Source organism: Rhinopithecus bieti, unplaced genomic scaffold (genome assembly GCF_001698545.2).
Source record: "Rhinopithecus bieti isolate Rb0 unplaced genomic scaffold, ASM169854v2 scaffold_25748, whole genome shotgun sequence".
Classification (NCBI taxonomy): domain Eukaryota; kingdom Metazoa; phylum Chordata; class Mammalia; order Primates; family Cercopithecidae; genus Rhinopithecus; species Rhinopithecus bieti.
Window position 1 is genome coordinate 729,190 of NW_016811783.1, and position 21,040 is coordinate 750,229.

A 21,040-nucleotide genomic window follows, 5' to 3' on the forward strand; every position below is an offset into this window, starting at 1 on the left:
CAAAGATCATTTGAGAAGATTTTTAAAATACTTAATTTTTTTGAATTTAAAATACAGAGTGTCTAAATTAATTAGTGCCTGGTCAACAGTGTTTTTTTTTTTTTTTTTTTTAAAGCTCCCTGGTAATTTTAATGCACAATCAAAGTGACAATCAATAAAGATATAGAAAGACACAAGGCTTGGTAAAATGTTTTGAAGTGTATGGAAAGAAAAGCACGTTGAAAGGCCAGGCATGGTGGCTCACATCTGTAATCCCAGCACTTTGAGAGGCTAAGGTGGGTGGATCGCTTGAGGTCAGAAGTCTGAGACCATCCTGGCCAACATGGTGAAACCTCATCTCTACTAAAAATACAAAAAATAGCTGGGTATGGTGGTGGGCACTTGTAATCCCGGGTACTCAGGAGGCTGAGGCAGGAGAATCGCTTGAACCGGGAGGCTGAGGTTGCAGTGAGCTGAGATTGGGTCACTGCACTCCAGCCTGGGTAACAGAGCAAAATTCTGGAAGAGAAGAGAAGAGAAGAGAGAGGAGAGAAGAGAGAAGAGAGAAGAGAGAAGAGAGAAGAGAGAAGAGAGAAGAGAGAAGAGGAGAGAGGAGAGAGGAGAGAGAGAAGAGAGAAGAGAAGGCATGTGGAGAGAAATGGGAGGAACAAAGAACAAAGAAGTCCCAGACAGTTCTTGGCAAAGACGTCTTGACCCACTGTAGTGTGGGGGTAGATACATTTTATCACTGATAACTCTAGTGGCATATGATTACTACCCAAATAACCAAAAGCTACAAATGATATGCTTCATAAATATGAACTGGATTAAGGTCATTCTTATAACCGTCATCAGCTCACTGTCTCGCATTTCATGGTATTTTACAAAGAAAAGAGAGGAAAGATTGGTGTTCTAGCTGTACTGCTGTGATGGGGTTTGAGCCAGGGCTGTGGCCACTGGGGTGGAAAGAAAGTGGTGTATTCAGCATGGTTGGTGGAGTTCTCAATGGCAGTGCTATTCAAAGTGTTGTCCACAGACTATTAGCGTCAGGACCAATGAGGAGTTTGCTAGAAATGCAAATTCGGACACACACCAGCAACCCGCTGAATCAGAATTTCCAGAAGAGGAGTCCATGAAGTGTCTGGCTGATTCTTATGCATGATACACTTTGAGAAGATAAAATAAAATACAAATAATTTACTCAAGTTTGCACAATTAGGACATATATGGTTGAACTTGTACTGGAACCCAGGCAATCTGAATCCACAGCCCAGTAGCTTATATTCCACAGCCTCCCATGCAAAGAAATCAGATGACCATTACAGTCAGAACTGAATAGAAATGGCTGTTTTGTAATTTACTGGTTATTAATCTTGCACAAGTTTCTCAACTTCTGTAAGCCTTGGCTTTTTTGTTTGTAAACTAAATTATTAATCTTACCCAGCTAATACAGCAGTTACGGGACAAATGAGTTAACGAATTTGTTATATGCAGTTTTCATGCCATTTTCACGCTTAGTGCTATGCTTGGCACATAGTGAGAGCAAATATTCGCCATAATTATTGTTATACTGCATTGCTTCTCAACAAATAATTTAACCCTAAAGGAAGGTTTATGTTCAGACTTTCTTTCTTGTGAGCTTTCTCTCAAAATTCTTTTATATCTTCTTTGTGTAATTTTTTTTTTTCCAGAAAAGATTTGTTCATGTTAAAATCCTTACTTGGATTCAATGGATGAAGACATTCTCTATCACTTGGATTTGGGAACAAAACACACAACCTACCAGCAATGTTTGGAGATGTAAAGGTAAAACATTTCTAATTTCAGGAAAATGATTCAGTTTTTTCTACTAATTTTCTTCTTACCTTGCCAAAATAATCTATACACCATTGGCTAGCAAAGTCCCAATAGGAACTAAAGTCACACTCATTCTCTGAAACAATTTGGAATGTGTATATCATGAACAATCATTTCCACCCCAACAAGACATAAAGGTTCCCAAACTAAATCTAATGCAAACATGTTATTTGACTACTCTGGTCCCTGGAGATAAATACAACTTTATTGACAATATTGCTGGGTGTCGAGAATTCATTATGTTTTAACAGATTCAGCTCACTACTTAACATCTACATTTATAGCTTAATCTCACTAGTTCTCATTTTATTAAATCATAAAATAACTCAACAAAACTAACAACATTATTTCACTTCTGGAAAATAATCATTATCTAATATTTCATATTAAGATTTTGTTTCATAAGAAATATTTCATAAAATTATTTATTAAATACTACATAAAATTGTACTTCTGCATTATTTGTTTTATCTGACATGTATTTTAATTATACAAGCAATTTGTGTTCCTTATTTAAAACAGAGAATACAAAAAAGAATATGATTTTAAAAAACACTCAGTAGTCCTACCACCTAAACATACACATGATCAACTCATTCATTGCTTTCAATCATTTTAATGAGTAGACTTTAAAATAGTTGTAACTATATAGCTGCATTCTATACTTTATCATTTAGCTTTACATCATTAACATTTCTCCATATTATTACATTCTTTTGAAACATATCATTTATGGGTGTCAAGTGGTGTACCACATATTGCAGAGACTATTATTAACTTGTATGTTAAAATATTTTCCATTATAAACAGGACTCAAATGAATATTTTGTACCTGAAGATTTTCTACATTTAGGTCAGTTTGCTTAGGGTGATTCACAGAAATGCTCAAAGAGACTGAATTTTAAAGAACTTTGTTTTCCAAAAGACTATATCTATTTACAGTTGCACTAATGGAGAATCGTGCAGTTTTCATCTGACTTTTCATTTCTTTGGCAATTACAATAACAAAATAAAAGCATCACATGTACTATCTCACTAACATCTGCAGATTTAGCTCTTTTAGGTGGGTTTAGCAGATATTAACTCTCTCCATAAAACAAGAAAATTAAGTTCAGAGAGGTGGAAGAAGGTTACAGTTACACCACAGAGTAGTAGCACTGAGACCTGGACCAAGTTCTTCCAAGTGCAATCTCCAGGGTCCTTGCTCATTGCACTAAGAGGACCCTTTGGGTCACAGTAACTCAGGATCATCCATAGTTATTTAATCCTAGCTCTTTCACTTACCCATTGGGTCAAGAGGCAGGTGAGAAAAGGGAGGAAGAAGAGGGGAGGTTAAGAAGAAGGAGGAGGAAGAGGTTGGAGGCAGAGGAAAAGGAAGGGAACAAGAAAGTAAGGAGGGAGGGAAAGAAAAAAAGGTTGGAAAATGAGAAGAAATCGATCTACAATGCCTATGGTCAGTAGATGCCGAGTGGCCTTCTCCCACTCCCTCTCTCCTAGGCAGGAAGCTGTGAGGGTGTGGGTGGGTGTCCTCGCAGCGAGGCGACCCACCGTCTTCACTCCTTTCCAGGCTGTGCTCCTTGCCTTTGTGTCGCCTCCCTCTATCTTGTGCTTCATCTTCTCAATGTAACCTCTTCCCCTGCTGCTGTTTTGGTTTACTTATGCTCCAAGAGTCATTGATCAAGGCGGTCTATAATACTCAACAATCAGATTGTACCAGAATTCAAATGTTAGATTTGAGGTTCATGCCTCACAATAATATCCCAGGACCCTTGTCTAGAGATGACTCTGATTAACTGAAAGACTTTTCATAATTAATGAACTAAGACACATAGCTGGTTAATACATTTAAAAGACTTGAGACATGTATTTGAGACAGAAAGTGATTTGCTATCTACATATCTGGGTTTCTGTCTCTCTTCTACCCTTTATGGAGTGCTTTCTATATATCAGACTCTGTGTGGCACGTGTGAATGCTACAGTCAGTCCCCACAGCAACTAAAGTAGTTATTATCTCTACTTTACAGATGAGAAAACCCAGGCTCAAATATATACATAGTGTTATAACATATATATAATATATGTGTATCTGTAATAGGCACAACACAGCTGGTAAGTGAAACAACTGAGATTAAACCTTAGGTTTCTCTGATTAAAAAAAAGTAATGGCTCTTTCTCTGTTCAAACGAAACAAAGCAACACAAAACAAAATAAAAGCACTATGTTTTAGTACTTTTAGTACTCCAAGTATTAGTTTCTGGGAAATCATTGGGATGGAAAGCTTTGTTTTAGAGATAAAATAAAGGGACTCACATGTATGTATCTCTCTCTTTCATGCACGCACACACACACACGCACACACATAGTTGTCCCATCTCGATTATAATCCCAGGAACCAGACCTTCACATCTCTGTCTGTCCAGATTTTGTTCAGCACTTATTCTCACACACTGTCTATCATAACCACTATCCAACCTTATACATTCACCACCCACCTGGTTGTGAACCTTCAGTAAATTATCTTTTGGATACAAAATATGCTCTGTTTCAAACCTGTTTATCCCATCAGAGAGCAACTCTACTGATTGAGCCACTTTGATGAATAGGAGGCAAAAGAGAGAGAGNGAGGAACAAAGAACAAAGAAGTCCCAGACAGTTCTTGGCAAAGACGTCTTGACCCACTGTAGTGTGGGGGTAGATACATTTTATCACTGATAACTCTAGTGGCATATGATTACTACCCAAATAACCAAAAGCTACAAATGATATGCTTCATAAATATGAACTGGATTAAGGTCATTCTTATAACCGTCATCAGCTCACTGTCTCGCATTTCATGGTATTTTACAAAGAAAAGAGAGGAAAGATTGGTGTTCTAGCTGTACTGCTGTGATGGGGGTTTGAGCCAGGGCTGTGGCCACTGGGGTGGAAAGAAAGTGGTGTATTCAGCATGGTTGGTGGAGTTCTCAATGGCAGTGCTATTCAAAGTGTTGTCCACAGACTATTAGCGTCAGGACCAATGAGGAGTTTGCTAGAAATGCAAATTCGGACACACACCAGCAACCCGCTGAATCAGAATTTCCAGAAGAGGAGTCCATGAAGTGTCTGGCTGATTCTTATGCATGATACACTTTGAGAAGATAAAATAAAATACAAATAATTTACTCAAGTTTGCACAATTAGGACATATATGGTTGAACTTGTACTGGAACCCAGGCAATCTGAATCCACAGCCCAGTAGCTTATATTCCACAGCCTCCCATGCAAAGAAATCAGATGACCATTACAGTCAGAACTGAATAGAAATGGCTGTTTTGTAATTTACTGGTTATTAATCTTGCACAAGTTTCTCAACTTCTGTAAGCCTTGGCTTTTTTGTTTGTAAACTAAATTATTAATCTTACCCAGCTAATACAGCAGTTACGGGACAAATGAGTTAACGAATTTGTTATATGCAGTTTTCATGCCATTTTCACGCTTAGTGCTATGCTTGGCACATAGTGAGAGCAAATATTCGCCATAATTATTGTTATACTGCATTGCTTCTCAACAAATAATTTAACCCTAAAGGAAGGTTTATGTTCAGACTTTCTTTCTTGTGAGCTTTCTCTCAAAATTCTTTTATATCTTCTTTGTGTAATTTTTTTTTTTTCCAGAAAAAGATTTGTTCATGTTAAAAATCCTTACTTGGATTCAATGGATGAAGACATTCTCTATCACTTGGATTTGGGAACAAAAACACACAACCTACCAGCAATGTTTGGAGATGTAAAGGTAAAAACATTTCTAATTTCAGGAAAAATGATTCAGTTTTTTCTACTAATTTTTCTTCTTACCTTGCCAAAATAATCTATACACCATTGGCTAGCAAAGTCCCAATAGGAACTAAAGTCACACTCATTCTCTGAAACAATTTGGAATGTGTATATCATGAACAATCATTTCCACCCCAACAAGACATAAAGGTTCCCAAACTAAATCTAATGCAAACATGTTATTTGACTACTCTGGTCCCTGGAGATAAATACAACTTTATTGACAATATTGCTGGGTGTCGAGAATTCATTATGTTTTAACAGATTCAGCTCACTACTTAACATCTACATTTATAGCTTAATCTCACTAGTTCTCATTTTATTAAATCATAAAAATAACTCAACAAAACTAACAACATTATTTCACTTCTGGAAAATAATCATTATCTAATATTTCATATTAAGATTTTGTTTCATAAGAAATATTTCATAAAAATTATTTATTAAATACTACATAAAATTGTACTTCTGCATTATTTGTTTTATCTGACATGTATTTTAATTATACAAGCAATTTGTGTTCCTTATTTAAAACAGAGAATACAAAAAAGAATATGATTTTTAAAAAACACTCAGTAGTCCTACCACCTAAACATACACATGATCAACTCATTCATTGCTTTCAATCATTTTTAATGAGTAGACTTTAAAATAGTTGTAACTATATAGCTGCATTCTATACTTTATCATTTAGCTTTACATCATTAACATTTCTCCATATTATTACATTCTTTTGAAACATATCATTTATGGGTGTCAAGTGGTGTACCACATATTGCAGAGACTATTATTAACTTGTATGTTAAAATATTTTCCATTATAAACAGGACTCAAATGAATATTTTTGTACCTGAAGATTTTCTACATTTAGGTCAGTTTGCTTAGGGTGATTCACAGAAATGCTCAAAGAGACTGAATTTTTAAAGAACTTTGTTTTCCAAAAGACTATATCTATTTACAGTTGCACTAATGGAGAATCGTGCAGTTTTCATCTGACTTTTTCATTTCTTTGGCAATTACAATAACAAAAATAAAAGCATCACATGTACTATCTCACTAACATCTGCAGATTTAGCTCTTTTAGGTGGGTTTAGCAGATATTAACTCTCTCCATAAAACAAGAAAATTAAGTTCAGAGAGGTGGAAGAAGGTTACAGTTACACCACAGAGTAGTAGCACTGAGACCTGGACCAAGTTCTTCCAAGTGCAATCTCCAGGGTCCTTGCTCATTGCACTAAGAGGACCCTTTGGGTCACAGTAACTCAGGATCATCCATAGTTATTTAATCCTAGCTCTTTCACTTACCCATTGGGTCAAGAGGCAGGTGAGAAAAAGGGAGGAAGAAGAGGGGGAGGTTAAGAAGAAGGAGGAGGAAGAGGTTGGAGGCAGAGGAAAAGGAAGGGAACAAGAAAGTAAGGAGGGAGGGAAAGAAAAAAAGGTTGGAAAATGAGAAGAAATCGATCTACAATGCCTATGGTCAGTAGATGCCGAGTGGCCTTCTCCCACTCCCTCTCTCCTAGGCAGGAAGCTGTGAGGGTGTGGGTGGGTGTCCTCGCAGCGAGGCGACCCACCGTCTTCACTCCTTTCCAGGCTGTGCTCCTTGCCTTTGTGTCGCCTCCCTCTATCTTGTGCTTCATCTTCTCAATGTAACCTCTTCCCCTGCTGCTGTTTTGGTTTACTTATGCTCCAAGAGTCATTGATCAAGGCGGTCTATAATACTCAACAATCAGATTGTACCAGAATTCAAATGTTAGATTTGAGGTTCATGCCTCACAATAATATCCCAGGACCCTTGTCTAGAGATGACTCTGATTGACTGAAAGACTTTTCATAATTAATGAACTAAGACACATAGCTGGTTAATACATTTAAAAGACTTGAGACATGTATTTGAGACAGAAAGTGATTTGCTATCTACATATCTGGGTTTCTGTCTCTCTTCTACCCTTTATGGAGTGCTTTCTATATATCAGACTCTGTGTGGCACGTGTGAATGCTACAGTCAGTCCCCACAGCAACTAAAGTAGTTATTATCTCTACTTTACAGATGAGAAAACCCAGGCTCAAATATATACATAGTGTTATAACATATATATAATATATGTGTATCTGTAATAGGCACAACACAGCTGGTAAGTGAAACAACTGAGATTAAACCTTAGGTTTCTCTGATTAAAAAAAAGTAATGGCTCTTTCTCTGTTCAAACGAAACAAAGCAACACAAAAACAAAAATAAAAGCACTATGTTTTAGTACTTTTTAGTACTCCAAGTATTAGTTTCTGGGAAATCATTGGGATGGAAAGCTTTGTTTTAGAGATAAAAATAAAGGGACTCACATGTATGTATCTCTCTCTTTCATGCACGCACACACACACACGCACACACATAGTTGTCCCATCTCGATTATAATCCCAGGAACCAGACCTTCACATCTCTGTCTGTCCAGATTTTGTTCAGCACTTATTCTCACACACTGTCTATCATAACCACTATCCAACCTTATACATTCACCACCCACCTGGTTGTGAACCTTCAGTAAATTATCTTTTGGATACAAAAATATGCTCTGTTTCAAACCTGTTTATCCCATCAGAGAGCAACTCTACTGATTGAGCCACTTTGATGAATAGGAGGCAAAAGAGAGAGAGAGAGAGAGAGAGAGAGAGAGAGAGAGAGAGAGAGAGTGTGTGTGTGTGTGTGTGTGTGTGTGTGTGTATGTATAAATTGAGGAGCAGGTAACCTAGTTCCAAATGATCAGAACTGGCCATTTAACCTGAACTAGAATTTTTTCAAGGCAGCAGGTAAAGTCTGATTTATTCTCATAGATGGTTTCCTCAGAAACTTGCCTTCCTCCAGCCATGTTCTCCTCTTTGAACGAGAATATTCTACATTCAATTTCTTGAGTCCCTTAAATCTCAGGGCAGCAGTCCTGGCTCAGAAAAGAGGACATAATCTATCAGTACCTGAAAACTCAGCCTTGTCTTCACAGAGATGATAATCATTATTAATAGCATTATCTTCAAAGAAAGGAGAACTCTGGGTGTATAAAGTTGAAACTTCAGACTCCAGTAATCGCTCCCATTTCCTTCATATTCTTACCATATTTAAAAATTTTTGCTATGTGCTACTGCAAAATCTCAGTAGCTTAATACAAGTTAAGTTTACTTCTCACTCACATTAGGTACAAAGTGGGAGTTCTTGGTTGATGGATGGTTTCCCTACAACTGAAGATTCAAGGACCCAGGCTCCTTCCATAATTGTGACTCTGTTTCCTTCAAGGCATAAATTGCTATTTTCCAATGTGTCAACATCTGTCCAGCAGATGAGAGTGACAATATGTAGGGTCACCAATACATCCTCCTTGTAGGATAGGAGATTTCTATGGGCTAGGACTGGAAATGGTACCCATTACTTCTGCTCAAATTCTAGTCCCTGGAACTCAGACATATGACCTTGTCTAACTGGAAAGGAGGCTGAGATGTTAAGTTTAGCTGGGTGCCCAGAAAGAACGGCAAACTGCTTAGGTGAAGAGCTAATCAATCTCTGCCATACTCACTAGAAAGATTCAGACAATTAATACATACGGTGGAGGATCCTTAGGAGTTATCTATTCGATATCAACATCCAAATATGTCTTTTATAAAATCACTAACTGGTATCCTCTAATCTCTCACTAGAAATTTCTAGTAATATGCAAAATTATTACTTTATAATACCATATAATATCCATTTTGAATGTGTTTATATTCCCTTGTTAACATAGAAAATGCATAAGATGCAATAGACCAGATTGATACAACATGGCATAGTTGAGACTTTTAAGACACTAGGGATATCTAAAGCTGAGCTTTATTCTGGCAGTCATTAGCTAAAGTCCTTAACATATTTTTGTGATGCCTCTGACTCCTTCCCAGTGTGTTTCTAACTTCTTTGATAAAACCAGGACAATTGATCATTTTGTTTGAGACATAAACACTGTAAATGACACTTAAGGTCAACGTTGGTTGGTGGTCTTCAGCCATATTTTACTTCTCATTAAAGCAGCCAGACTGAAAATTGTGTCCAGAGGTGATGTTTAGTGAGTCTGGTTTAGGAGTAAGGAAGGCTTTAAGAACCAAGCTGCTTCTGTCTATGCATATGATCTTTATGTCTCCAGAAATATTCAGAAATTCCTGTTGATTATAGTAACATCTACAGTTCAAAGGAGAACTCAAACCACAAGCTATTCTAACATCTGTTTTGGTTTTATGGTCAATCTGAATAGTTGTAATTTACATTCGCTGGCACCACACAATGAGGTTATTTTCAAACTACTGTACTGTGTTTAAAAAATTTCCTTGGACTTAGATCGTGAGCCAAGTCTTAACTATCCACACCAACAAAGAAGAAAATTCCATGAATTATTAATAACGAGTTTAAAACTCACCTGAAACCATGGTCTTAACCTCTTTGTTACCAGTCTTTATGGCTGACTTCTATTGCAGTTCATTACTAGCTTAAGGCTTCATCAGAGAAACTCATAAGAAGGCAAAGAAAAGACAATATTAAGGGTAGAAGAGAAGCAGAGGGCCTGGATTCAGGGCTAATTACACCGCTAATTGCGAAAGAGTGTAGCTCAGGAACTATCGCTAAATGGAAACAGGATGCATCATGTTATCAGACCACCCAATAGTTAGAGTAAATCATTTGTGAATGGGGCTACCTATTCTATAACCTCAGTTAGGTATTTCACTAGACAGATATTCTTTATCCCTGTAATGGACCTCGTCAGCCCTCCCAATCCTCTGTCCAATGCTGCCCACATCAGCTAGATACCACCAACTGCCTTTTCCTTACTAGAGGACTCAGACCAGCTTCATTTGTACTAAATTCTGCAATATAGGAATAGTAAGCAAGTTCAGACGCAGGAATAGAAAATTGCTACATGATATATAAATTAATGGTTACCATTTGTCCATCACTGAGAACGTGTCTGGACTTGTGCAATGTCCTTTGCCATATGCAATCTCACGTTCTTCTTTCAAAACTCTCTGAGGGGTACTGTATTTTTCCTATTTTGGAGATGGTCTGAGGCACATAGCTTATTTGTGTGACACTGAGCAAGCTTCTTACTCACTGATGGGGTTGGAGTTCAAAGCCAGGTTTACCTAACCTCAAAGGGCAGACCCTCCACTATGTTGTCTTCTCTCTCTTTGCATTTTCCTCGCCACTTACTTCAGAATCCTGGAGGATTTGACTCTTGCCACCTTGCTGTGGCCTGTGCTTCCTCCCGGGTGTGAGAGTCTGCCAGTGCTCACCCTCTTGTTGCCGACCCCTAGTGCTTCTCTGCTTCTCTCCCTGGCATCCACCTCTCCCATTCCAGGTCCCTGGGGCTAGTGTGCCCCTAAACAGACTGTTGTATGAGTAACCGCCAGACAATTGTATTGCCATCTTCTATTAGACATCCTTGACTGCAACACCTATCCTAATTTCAGAGAAGGGAAAATGTGAATAAAACAAAAACAAAAATAAATCACTGGAATTGATGAAATGCCACAGGGAGATCCCGCATTTACAATAATAAGGCTTGTTCCGTGAGAATTTCTTCTGAATAAGAAATTTAAAAGTCTTGACATGATTCCTTTAAAATTTTAAGTTCACATAATCCATTTCACAATATAAATTCATGATGGGGGATGGGGAATCAGAAAACATACCTAAAACTGGTAGTTCTCCTTTTGCTCTTGTGTCATTTACATGCTGTGGCCTCAGAACTTACATCCTAAGCATATGTCATGGTATGCTCAACAATAGGCTGTCTACGTCAATTTAAGATGCTGGTTGGTGTTCACTATAAACAAAAACACCAGGAAACACCTCCTTGAATAATATCAACATTTATTTTGATTTTGTGATTTTTTTTTTTTTACTAATTTAGTGCTTAAAACTTTGCATCTGTTGCCTTATTTACAGGTTGATGCAAAATAGCTAATTCATGGAACATAAACCATGACATCTACACACACTCTTTAGTAAATTAACTAAAAAGTAAAATAAAAAATTAGAGTTGAAACTGACCCATGGTTCTTATCCCAGTTACTATGGCAGGCCCTTGTTTATTTTTATTAACAGTTTGTCTGTGTTGGTCGGAGCCCCAACAGAATGAAAGCATTTGCACTGTTTATGCACAAGGAGCTTGGGTTGGAGGAAGCTGAAGAAGACATAAAAGACATCTGTGCTGGGACAGACAGATACTGCATGTACAAAACCGGGCCTGTGCTCACCATCAGTGTAAGTATCCATGGTTGCATTTCAGCTAGTCACTGCAGGCTAGAGAAAAAAGTGGAAACTTTTACATGTAGGAGTTCCTTTTCCCTCCTGCTTTACATTCTTACACAATTAAGCTAGGTGTCCAGGTATGAGTTCCTTATTGGAAAAAGCCCCCAGGGCAGAACATAGCATGCAGCATCATTTTTGTTTATTAGTTACCACTTAGGTATTCAAATTAGGGGGAAAATACTCAAAGCACCCTCCTTTCTCTTTACTTTGTAACTGGTTAACACCCCTCACTCCCCCCACCCAATCGCAATTTTCCTTCCTCTATCCCTTACCCAGCTTTGGAAATGTTGAGCTTTTAGTATACATAGGCTAATTTTCAGGACTGCTAAAGTGCTGCTGTTTAACACCATAATAAGCTCGCTGAAAAGCTGCTAATGCATTTCTACTGAGCTCTTGTGAATTACTCTCCTGCACTTAGAACATGTGAACAGTTATGGAAGCACACAGTGTCCTAAGACAAAATGAAAGGGGAGTGATTTGCAGTTTTAGGGAACATGCAGACCATTTCCCCCTTGGACTCAGCTGGGCACACACTGATGAGGGCGTATGTGCATAGGTGTCCAATTTGCCTTCCCATGTTTATCTCTCTGGACAGGGCTGTATTCTGAAGCAATAACTCTGAAGCCATCACATTTCTGGGCAGTGCAATCCTCATAAGAGGCACAGGCAGGCATGCCAGGGGACAGGGGAAGAATCTCCTGCACAGGGTGGCAATTCTAAGGAACTGAGCTGTAAGTGGCTCCTACCAGAGGGAATAGGCATCATCCATTGATTGCCTTACAGTGTGGACCTGCATTGATGAAAACCTGTGGTAAAGAAGAAAAAATTATGCAACAACAATGAGGCAGCTAAATTGATCTCCTCTCTGGGCCAAGAGTGCCTGAAACCTGTTCAAATGGGAGAATCCATTCAATTATTCGCTTGTGCATTCAATAAATGATTAGAGAATATCTACATTAGAAGGAAGCTGAGTATCCACTGATCTTGGCAAATTTTTTCTTACCAACATTTGCTGGACTTTTAGACTATAACTGTTTTTTGTACAGTAAATGGAGAAACACAAAAAAGTTAAGTTTCTTAAAAATGTGACACTGCCATAAGTAAGCAGTAAAACTTCAGAGTAAGAAATGAAAACAGCAATAGACTGATCCTGCTGTCCTGTCTGGGAAAAAGACCTGAAATATGTGTCATGTCAAGGTTGCCAATTAGAAATGGGCCTTACTAGGCAGGCAGGGGACTGACAACTGTGATTTCTTCTTTGAAAACTCTTCCTCTCCAGTAGCGGTTGAATGGGGTGCATGTGTGTGAAAGAGAGCACAAGTCCATTTGTCATTTCATCAACGTGTCACATAATAAGTGACAATCATTAACTTACTAAATGTCTGCACTGGAAGGAATCTAATAGGTCAAATAATAATTCATCTTAATTATAGTAAGAAAATTAGGTAAGAAAAAATAATACTGAGAGAGTTTATTCATTAGTCACAGAGACAGTTCCAAAGTCCCAGACTTGTTAATCTTGAATATACAAATCAATACAAGTTTGATTCCTGGCTCCAGGACGCTTACTAAGCATTTGAAAGTCAGGGCATATTCAGTGGGAACCAGAAAGGGGGAATGCAGAGGTTCGAAATTTCCATAACTCAACATTCTCAATAGAAGGAGGAAGCTCAGGTGAAAACATCATGGTCATGGCCAGTGGTTTTCCAGAGTCTTTGTATCCAAGAGTAGGACACATTGAGGAGCACATTTGACTCTCTGCTGTCATGTCAGGAATGAAGTTACTACCAGTTTTGAATTCAGTGCCAGTTTCTACAAATTACAGAATGTAGGATCTTTCTGGAGGGTTATTAGGACATCGTGTAGCCACCAGGAGTTGCTAAATCCTGTAGCCTGTGTTGATCCCTTTCCTGGTGACATTGATTCCACTGTCCTGAATACTGAAAAAAACAGGGTTATGGTCATGATCTATAGTAATTTAAACTCACTTCCACATTCAGTATAAGTTTAAAATTGTGAAGTGGGGAATCTAGCCCACATTTCTACCCTAGTACTTTTCAGAGCACACAAAATTAAAAGCAAATGAAATGGATTCACTACTTCATTTAGTATGGTTGAAAAGGACTCTTGATTTGGCGGCCAAAATTATATTTCCTCAAAATCAAGTCAATCGTGCAAAAGCTCTTTTCAAAGGCTCATAATGAAGAGCCCAGTGGGAAGATGGGAAATGGCTCTGCCCTGACACACCTGTATACTATACCATCCCCACCTTCTGCTCTTGCTGATGAGGGCTGAAGTCAACAGAACTGGCAGCGAGATGCCTCCCTCTGATCTTCACAGATGGACACATCTGTCAGCATGTCATGTAGGCGCCAGTTAGGGAGGACTTACGTTTTCCTCAGCATTGGCAAAGTCTTAATGATTATGTAAATTTATCTGAGGTCTGTTAACTTGTAATGAAGGAAGAAGATATGTCCTGTTCATGTATCACTTTGCAAGATGTATGAAGACTTTCTCTTTCTCTCAACGGCACGGCATGGGCATCCCCTCCATTTCTGTTATGCTTCATGAACTCATCAAATTACTCCACCATGCACAATGCTGTGATGTCACCATTATTAGAATTGGTACATCAGGGGGAATAGGTGAGACGGATTGATTTCTATTAGAATTGAGTGATCCTTACACACGTGGTAGCTGCCAAAATATACCATCCTATTCAGAGCCCAGCAGAAGCCCAGATGGGCTAAAAAGTGTCAGAAGGCTGGACTTGAGGAAATTTAAGGAAATCCACCCACATTGCCTTTTTCTTTTCTTCCTTTTTTCTTTATTGAAACCCACAGGGAGAGATCTCACTACCTATTGCAGGATGGTCTTAGGTGTTTATAAAGAGTAGAAAAATTGCTAGAAGATGTGTTTTGAGGGTAGGGGTAAATTTCAAATCTTAGGAATTTTTTTGTTGTTTTTGTTTTTGAGACAGAGTCTCGCTCTATCGTCCAGGCTAGAGTGCAGTGGTGCAATCTCAGCTCATTGCAAGCTCCGCCTCCTGGGTTCATGCCATTTTCCTGCCTCAGCCTCCTGAGTAGCTGGGACTACAGGCGCCCACCACCATGCCCGGCTAATTTTTTGTATTTTTAGTAGAGACAGGGTTTCACCGTGTTAGCCAGGATGGTCTCAATCTCCTGACCTCGTGATCTGCCCCCCTTGGCCTCCCAAAGTGCTGGGATTACTGGCGTGAGCCACTGCGCCCAGCCAGGAATTTTTTTAAGTGACAGAAATAAGTGTGTTCAAGTAAAAAAAAAATCACAAAAATTTCCCAGTTTTATCAGCTAAGTGAGCAAACTGTGAAGCTCTTAGAAAACATTGCTTTTGCCCACATCAGTTACTACATCACCTCTATTGGCTGTATCTTTTCCTCATCAGTACACCAGAAAGAAACCAGGCCAGGCTTTCAGGGAAGGCTTAAGTGATGCTTCCTAAAGTTTTCACAGAGCCTCCTGACCTCCCTTCTTCTTTGGCTTCTCAGGCAGCTGTAAAGAGGCCTTGTTTTTGCTTCCAGAATGTGTTGTGATGAAGTTTTGAGGAAACGTCTTCTTCTTCAACTTTTTCTTAAGGAGCACATCTTGTCAGGGTATGATTTTACCATGTCACCAAAATGCAAATACAGACTGCACATGGTAAATGGAGAAGTTCGGTTGACAGGGTGATAGAACTGAATGGACATTATAAAAAGGGCTGAGATTTGGGAAGAGAAATGGTTGTAGAATTAGACATTTATGGAGCAAAAAGGGATGTCAGAAATCCTCACACAAATAGCTGGAGAAGTGTTGTGTTCAACATCACAAAGCCACCATGGCTGAACCATGCTTCACTAGAAATCATACACGTTGGAAAAGATGGTGGCCTTTCCACAGCCGTGGTCCAGGAATAAAGTCCAGCCAAGGCCCTTACATCTGGGAGAAAGTAAGACCTTTGTGGATATCCATCCAGAGAGAGAAGCAGAGTGTTAGCAATAAGTGTTAGATCAGGCATCCTTCTAGATTGTAGTTTATGCAATACCCCAAATAATCAGTAGTAGGGAACTACTCATTTGGACATGAATTTCAGATAACATACCTCTTAAAGTTGCTCATAATTCTTGGGTTGTGGGTTACAAGGATCTGCCTTCATAGCTCACATTCATGCATTATAAAGTCCTGACTGCTACAGTTACCACTTGATATTAATGAACACCAGCATGGGCAAGGTGCTCCGATGACCATCCAGCTCTTGATAATGGTCTTTTATTTCATGGCAACATGATACATACAGCACACAATGAAGGTCCATGGATGGTGGCAAATTAACCCACTGTGCTGGTGTAGACACCTTCATGTTGAAGTTTTATCCTCATTAAGAACTCTTAGCTTATCAAAAAATTGTATTTGCTTATTTTGTTTTAAGCAGTTTTGCATTTGGAGATGAAAGATGTACATGGTATTATGTTGCTCACATGATCCCTACATGAGCCAACACACCTGGATAAGCATAAAGTACTCAAATAGTACGTTGACCTTTGAGAAACCTCAGCCATGACATAATACACTAACACATTTAAATATCAGGATGGCATATAAACAACATCATTTTTATGTATACGCTTTCAACTTCCCTCTCAATCACTTTCTTAGGACATTGTGAACAATTCAAGGAGCCACTTACTTGGATTGTTTAAAAAGTATCTGATCGGGCACGGTGGCTCACACCTATAATCCCACACTTTGGGAGGCCGAGGCAGTGGATCACTTGAGGCCAGGAGTTTGAGAGCAGCCTGGCCAACATAGTGAAATCTCTACTAAAAATACAAAAAATTAGGTGTAGTGGTGTGTGCCTATAGTCCTAGCTACTCTGGAGGCTGAGGCAAGAGGATTGCTTGAACCCGGGAGGCAGAGACTGTAGTGAGCTGAGATCACCCCACTACATTACAGCCTGGGTGACAGAGCAAAACCCCATCTCAAAATAAATAAATAAATAAATAAATAAAAATAAAAAAATAAAAGTATTTCACCCCATAAGGATCTATTATCAGTGGCCACCTTGGGTCTCTAGTTGGATCTTCTAAAGCATTTTGTAATTAAGTCTACTTTGATCAATATCAAAATTTATGCCACCCTGAAGGATAAGGCTATACTCTACAGCAGGGATTGTCAAGCTTTTTCTGTAAAGGACAAGATAGTAAATATTTTAGGATTTGCTGACTGTGTGATTTCTATTGCAACTTCTCAACTCTGCCACTAGAGCTTGAAAGTGTTATGCCCAGACCGTTTATTCCCCAAAGAAGACCACCAGAGTCCAGAGTCAAAGCCAAGCGGCAAGGATCTTTACTGCAAGTTCGAACTTGGTCCCTCCATTCCACAACATACAAGAGGGCCTCGAACGATGCATGTGCCCGCTTTTTATAGCCCAATGTATACAGGATATGTAAGGTTACAGAGGAACAAAGGAATTCTTTTGGTCGCAGCATCACAATTGGTTAATATTTTAAGTTATACATTTAACAGTTTTCTATTTGTTCCCGTGCATTTAGTAAAACTACAAATGGTTGTGACCTTATCGGGGGCTCTCTAGGTGGTGTTTCTGAGATATATGGGGGGATGTGTTTGTGTTGGGCTCAGGAAGTTGGGACAAATAGAGGAATGTGTTTGTACTGGGCCCAGGACTGAGATATATGGCAGACACCGGTAATTAGAACAGAACAGAGCAGGACAGGGACTTTCACAACGCTTGTCCTTACAACGTCTGGAATCTATAGATAACCTACTCGGTTAGGTCCAGGGTCGATCTTTAGGCTCAGGGCGCCGCCCGGGCTGTTTGCCTGTGGACTTCATTTCTGCCTTTTAGTCTTTTCATTTGATCTCTTTCAAAAGCAACTATAGACAATATGTAAATAAATGGGTGTGGCTGTGTGATAATAAAACTTTATTTACAAAGACAGGATTTGGTTTATGAACCATAGGCTTGCAGAGCTATAATCTATGGCATCTTTGTGAAAACATTCACTCATTCGACAAATTGCTATTGAGTACCTATAATGTGGCAGGCACAGAGCTAGACCAGGAGAGAGCAGTGAACAGACACAGTTCTTGCCTTTATAGAGTTTATGTTCTATCAGAGAAAAAAATAAACAAATGGATAATTATAAAAATTGTTAGGACAGAGAGAGTCTAGGGCATATATGAAGATATATCTTCTTATTCAGGCTCTAAATAGAAATGAGACTGGGTCAGAAGCTGGGTCAAAACTGGGCCTGGGGAAATTTAGTGTAACCTATCTGTGTTGCCTTTTAATTTTTTCATTTGTTTGCTTCCCTTCTGTGGATTCAGACCTTTTTCAGGAAGTAAATTAAGCTGACACCTGAAGAGTGACTTGGTGTGTGACGAAAAGGTCGGGGGAGGATGAGAGGGCATGCCAGGCAGGGAGACTAACTGTTGGCAGAAAACAGTTTCTTAAGTAAGCCCAAGTCCCTTGAGCATCCCAGACTTTGTAGCCATGGAAGGTCAGCCAAGAGGCCTGATTTACATGGAGTCGGGGAGGGAACAAATGTGACAAGAATCAGAAGTAAAAGAGGATAGAGATGCAAAGAAATTACAGTAATCAAGAAGTCACAGAGAAGATTAAATATTAAGAAGTCACATCACTTTATGAAAGCTACTTGCTGGCAGGCTTATTTATTTTTTTCCTGACCTAATTTATTCAGATTTGAGCCCAAAGGCTGGCACTAATTTGCACGTCCAAGAGTCATGTTTGTCTTGAAATCTAAACCCCATCACATTGTAAATGTGCATTTGGAAAGACAACAAATGTAAATGCCTCTTCTGAATGTTATTTAATTGCACTGGGAGAAGAAAATTATTTTAAAGTTGAAAACAAGGAGACTCATTAGCAGCTAGCATTAATGTTCGCAGAATTGGTTACATATGCTATGTGTCAAAAGTAAACTCTAAATGATATTCTTCTGTAATCATTTATTACCACATTGCAGGGATTGCACCAGGGACTGTTGTAATAACGGATACAGCTGTAGACTCCTTCTTTAAGCCCCGGTTTGAACAGGTCATTTTGGACAACATCGTCACCCGAAGTACTGAACTTCACAAGGAACTATCTGAAGAACTGTTCAACTGTAGCAAAGAAATCCCCAACTTCCGAACCCTCATTGGACATACAATGTGTACCTATGATTTTTATGAAGGTGAGAACAATTTATAAACTGGGAAGGCAACAGAAAAATGCCAGCAACTCTTTGTTATTCAAACCCATAATTTATATTAAAAGCTCTACTTTAGAAAATTAATATTTGTGGATTAAAAAGGAACTGAAACAGCCTTTTTTTACTTACTAAAGCATAAAAACACAAGGACATAACGAGCAGCAGAGAAACACCCAGAATGAATTTATATTGAGGGTGAATTTAATCCTCCAAGAACAAATTGAACACTAAAATGCAATTAGTGATGTTCACAAAATCTTATCTCTGTTTATGCCTTTAACTTAGATTAGCAGCTCTAAGAGAAGGGAAGTATACCGATTCTGTGTTTCTGCCATTCGTCTGTACCTTAAAAGGGATTCTGTCCCCAGGAAAGAGTGGGCCAGAAAATGGGGAGAAATGCTTGGGGAGGAGGTATAAATCCCACTGGATGGTGTGATCTGAGTGGGGCTTTGTCTCTCAGCCATGAGTAAGGGGTCCCCAGACCAAGTTTAGAGACAAATGGAAGGTGACTGCTATGGAGCAGCGCTTGCTACTAGGGATGAAAGGCCCAGAGGAAGAAACCTTCAAAGACAGACCCCCGACTTTTCTCATCCCAGAAGAAAGAATCTACATAGAGTTGGTACCATGCCTTGAAGGGCATTCTGAAAATCTGGCAGTATAGTTATATTCTTTTCAAAATCCATACTATTTCATTATAAATTATTTTATTTTCCCTTTGGATCAAACTTAAAATACTATATTGAATTTTAAGAAATTATGTTTGGAGATAGGTCATATTATCTATACATTTTACTTCCAGTTAGTAAAGGTGGTTTTACCATATAGTTGTTGTAAAATAGGAGGGCTGTTGGGGTCTGAAAGGGCTGAGACCCTCTGTTCAAGCCCCACTGACTCACAGTCCCTCTATCTCGAGGGTCACTCACTGATATGTTAAGCAGAGTTTGCAAATGGCAGCTTGTTAAAGTCAATGTTTCTTTTGGTCTGCACAGTATTTTTTAAAATGTGAATTATTTTGGCAACATTTACAATATCTGGAGATGTTATATGAACATTCACATTTCTGGCTTTTTGAAAGAACTAACATTTAAAAATGTGGAATATATGCATGGCAGCCTTGGCAAGCTCTGGCCCACATCTGGGGCTACATTTGCTGAGGCTGGGGTGAGGCTGCTCCCCTCCGACCAGACACTTGCGTCGGCATTACCCGCGTGGCTTCTGCGAGGTCTTGTTTGAATCAGCTTAAATCGCACTCTGTCAGAGGTGTCGGCAGGCAGCTCTAATGAGAAGAGAAGGAACAAGGGGAAGCAGACTGCCAGGGGTGAAAGTAGCATGAAAGACTTAGAGGAAAGGGAGAAAAAGAGAGGAAAGAGCACCAAAAAGGGGATTGTGAAAATCATGGATGGCAACAGCGTGCTATTAGCCCATTTGCTTGAATCCAGGCCTTTTCAGGAATGGGGAGGCATTAGAAGGTCTATTTCTGGGTGTGCACAGGGTACAGGAGGAGTAATGACATCAGACTTTCCTTTTCTTGCTTTTGCCTGCACTGGTGGATACAGGTGAAATTCAGTGATGAATGAACACTGGGAGCAGCCTGGAAAGGAAAACATGATCACAAGGGGTGGCATACAGCCTGAGAGGTGTGCGGAAAGGGGGAAGGCGGACAGTGTCGCAAAGGGCATAAGGAGAGGCGCAATGTGCAAACACTGTCCTGATCCTCAAGTAGCTTAGTGTCATTGAAGCCTCTTTTTTTCTCCCAGCACCCATCCCCGGGCCATTCCCCAGTCATTGGAGCAACCTGAGATTTTCCTCAAAGGGTAGCTCTCA

The 21,040-nt window shown here is 39.2% G+C and overlaps 1 protein-coding gene across 3 annotated transcripts in view; it reads left to right on the plus strand.

The window, feature by feature from the left end:
• UPP2 (uridine phosphorylase 2) overlaps positions 1-21,040 on the plus strand; it is a 38,739-nt gene that overhangs the window by 2,926 nt on the left and 14,773 nt on the right. For all 3 annotated transcript variants that reach the window (XM_017895095.1, XM_017895093.1, XM_017895094.1), the window contains exons 2-5: positions 5,490-5,607; positions 11,761-11,919; positions 14,498-14,612; positions 18,989-19,198. In XM_017895095.1, the coding sequence (XP_017750584.1) occupies positions 5,490-5,607; positions 11,761-11,919; positions 14,498-14,612; positions 18,989-19,198 (602 nt within the window). The remainder of the gene's footprint in view (positions 1-5,489; positions 5,608-11,760; positions 11,920-14,497; positions 14,613-18,988; positions 19,199-21,040) is intronic.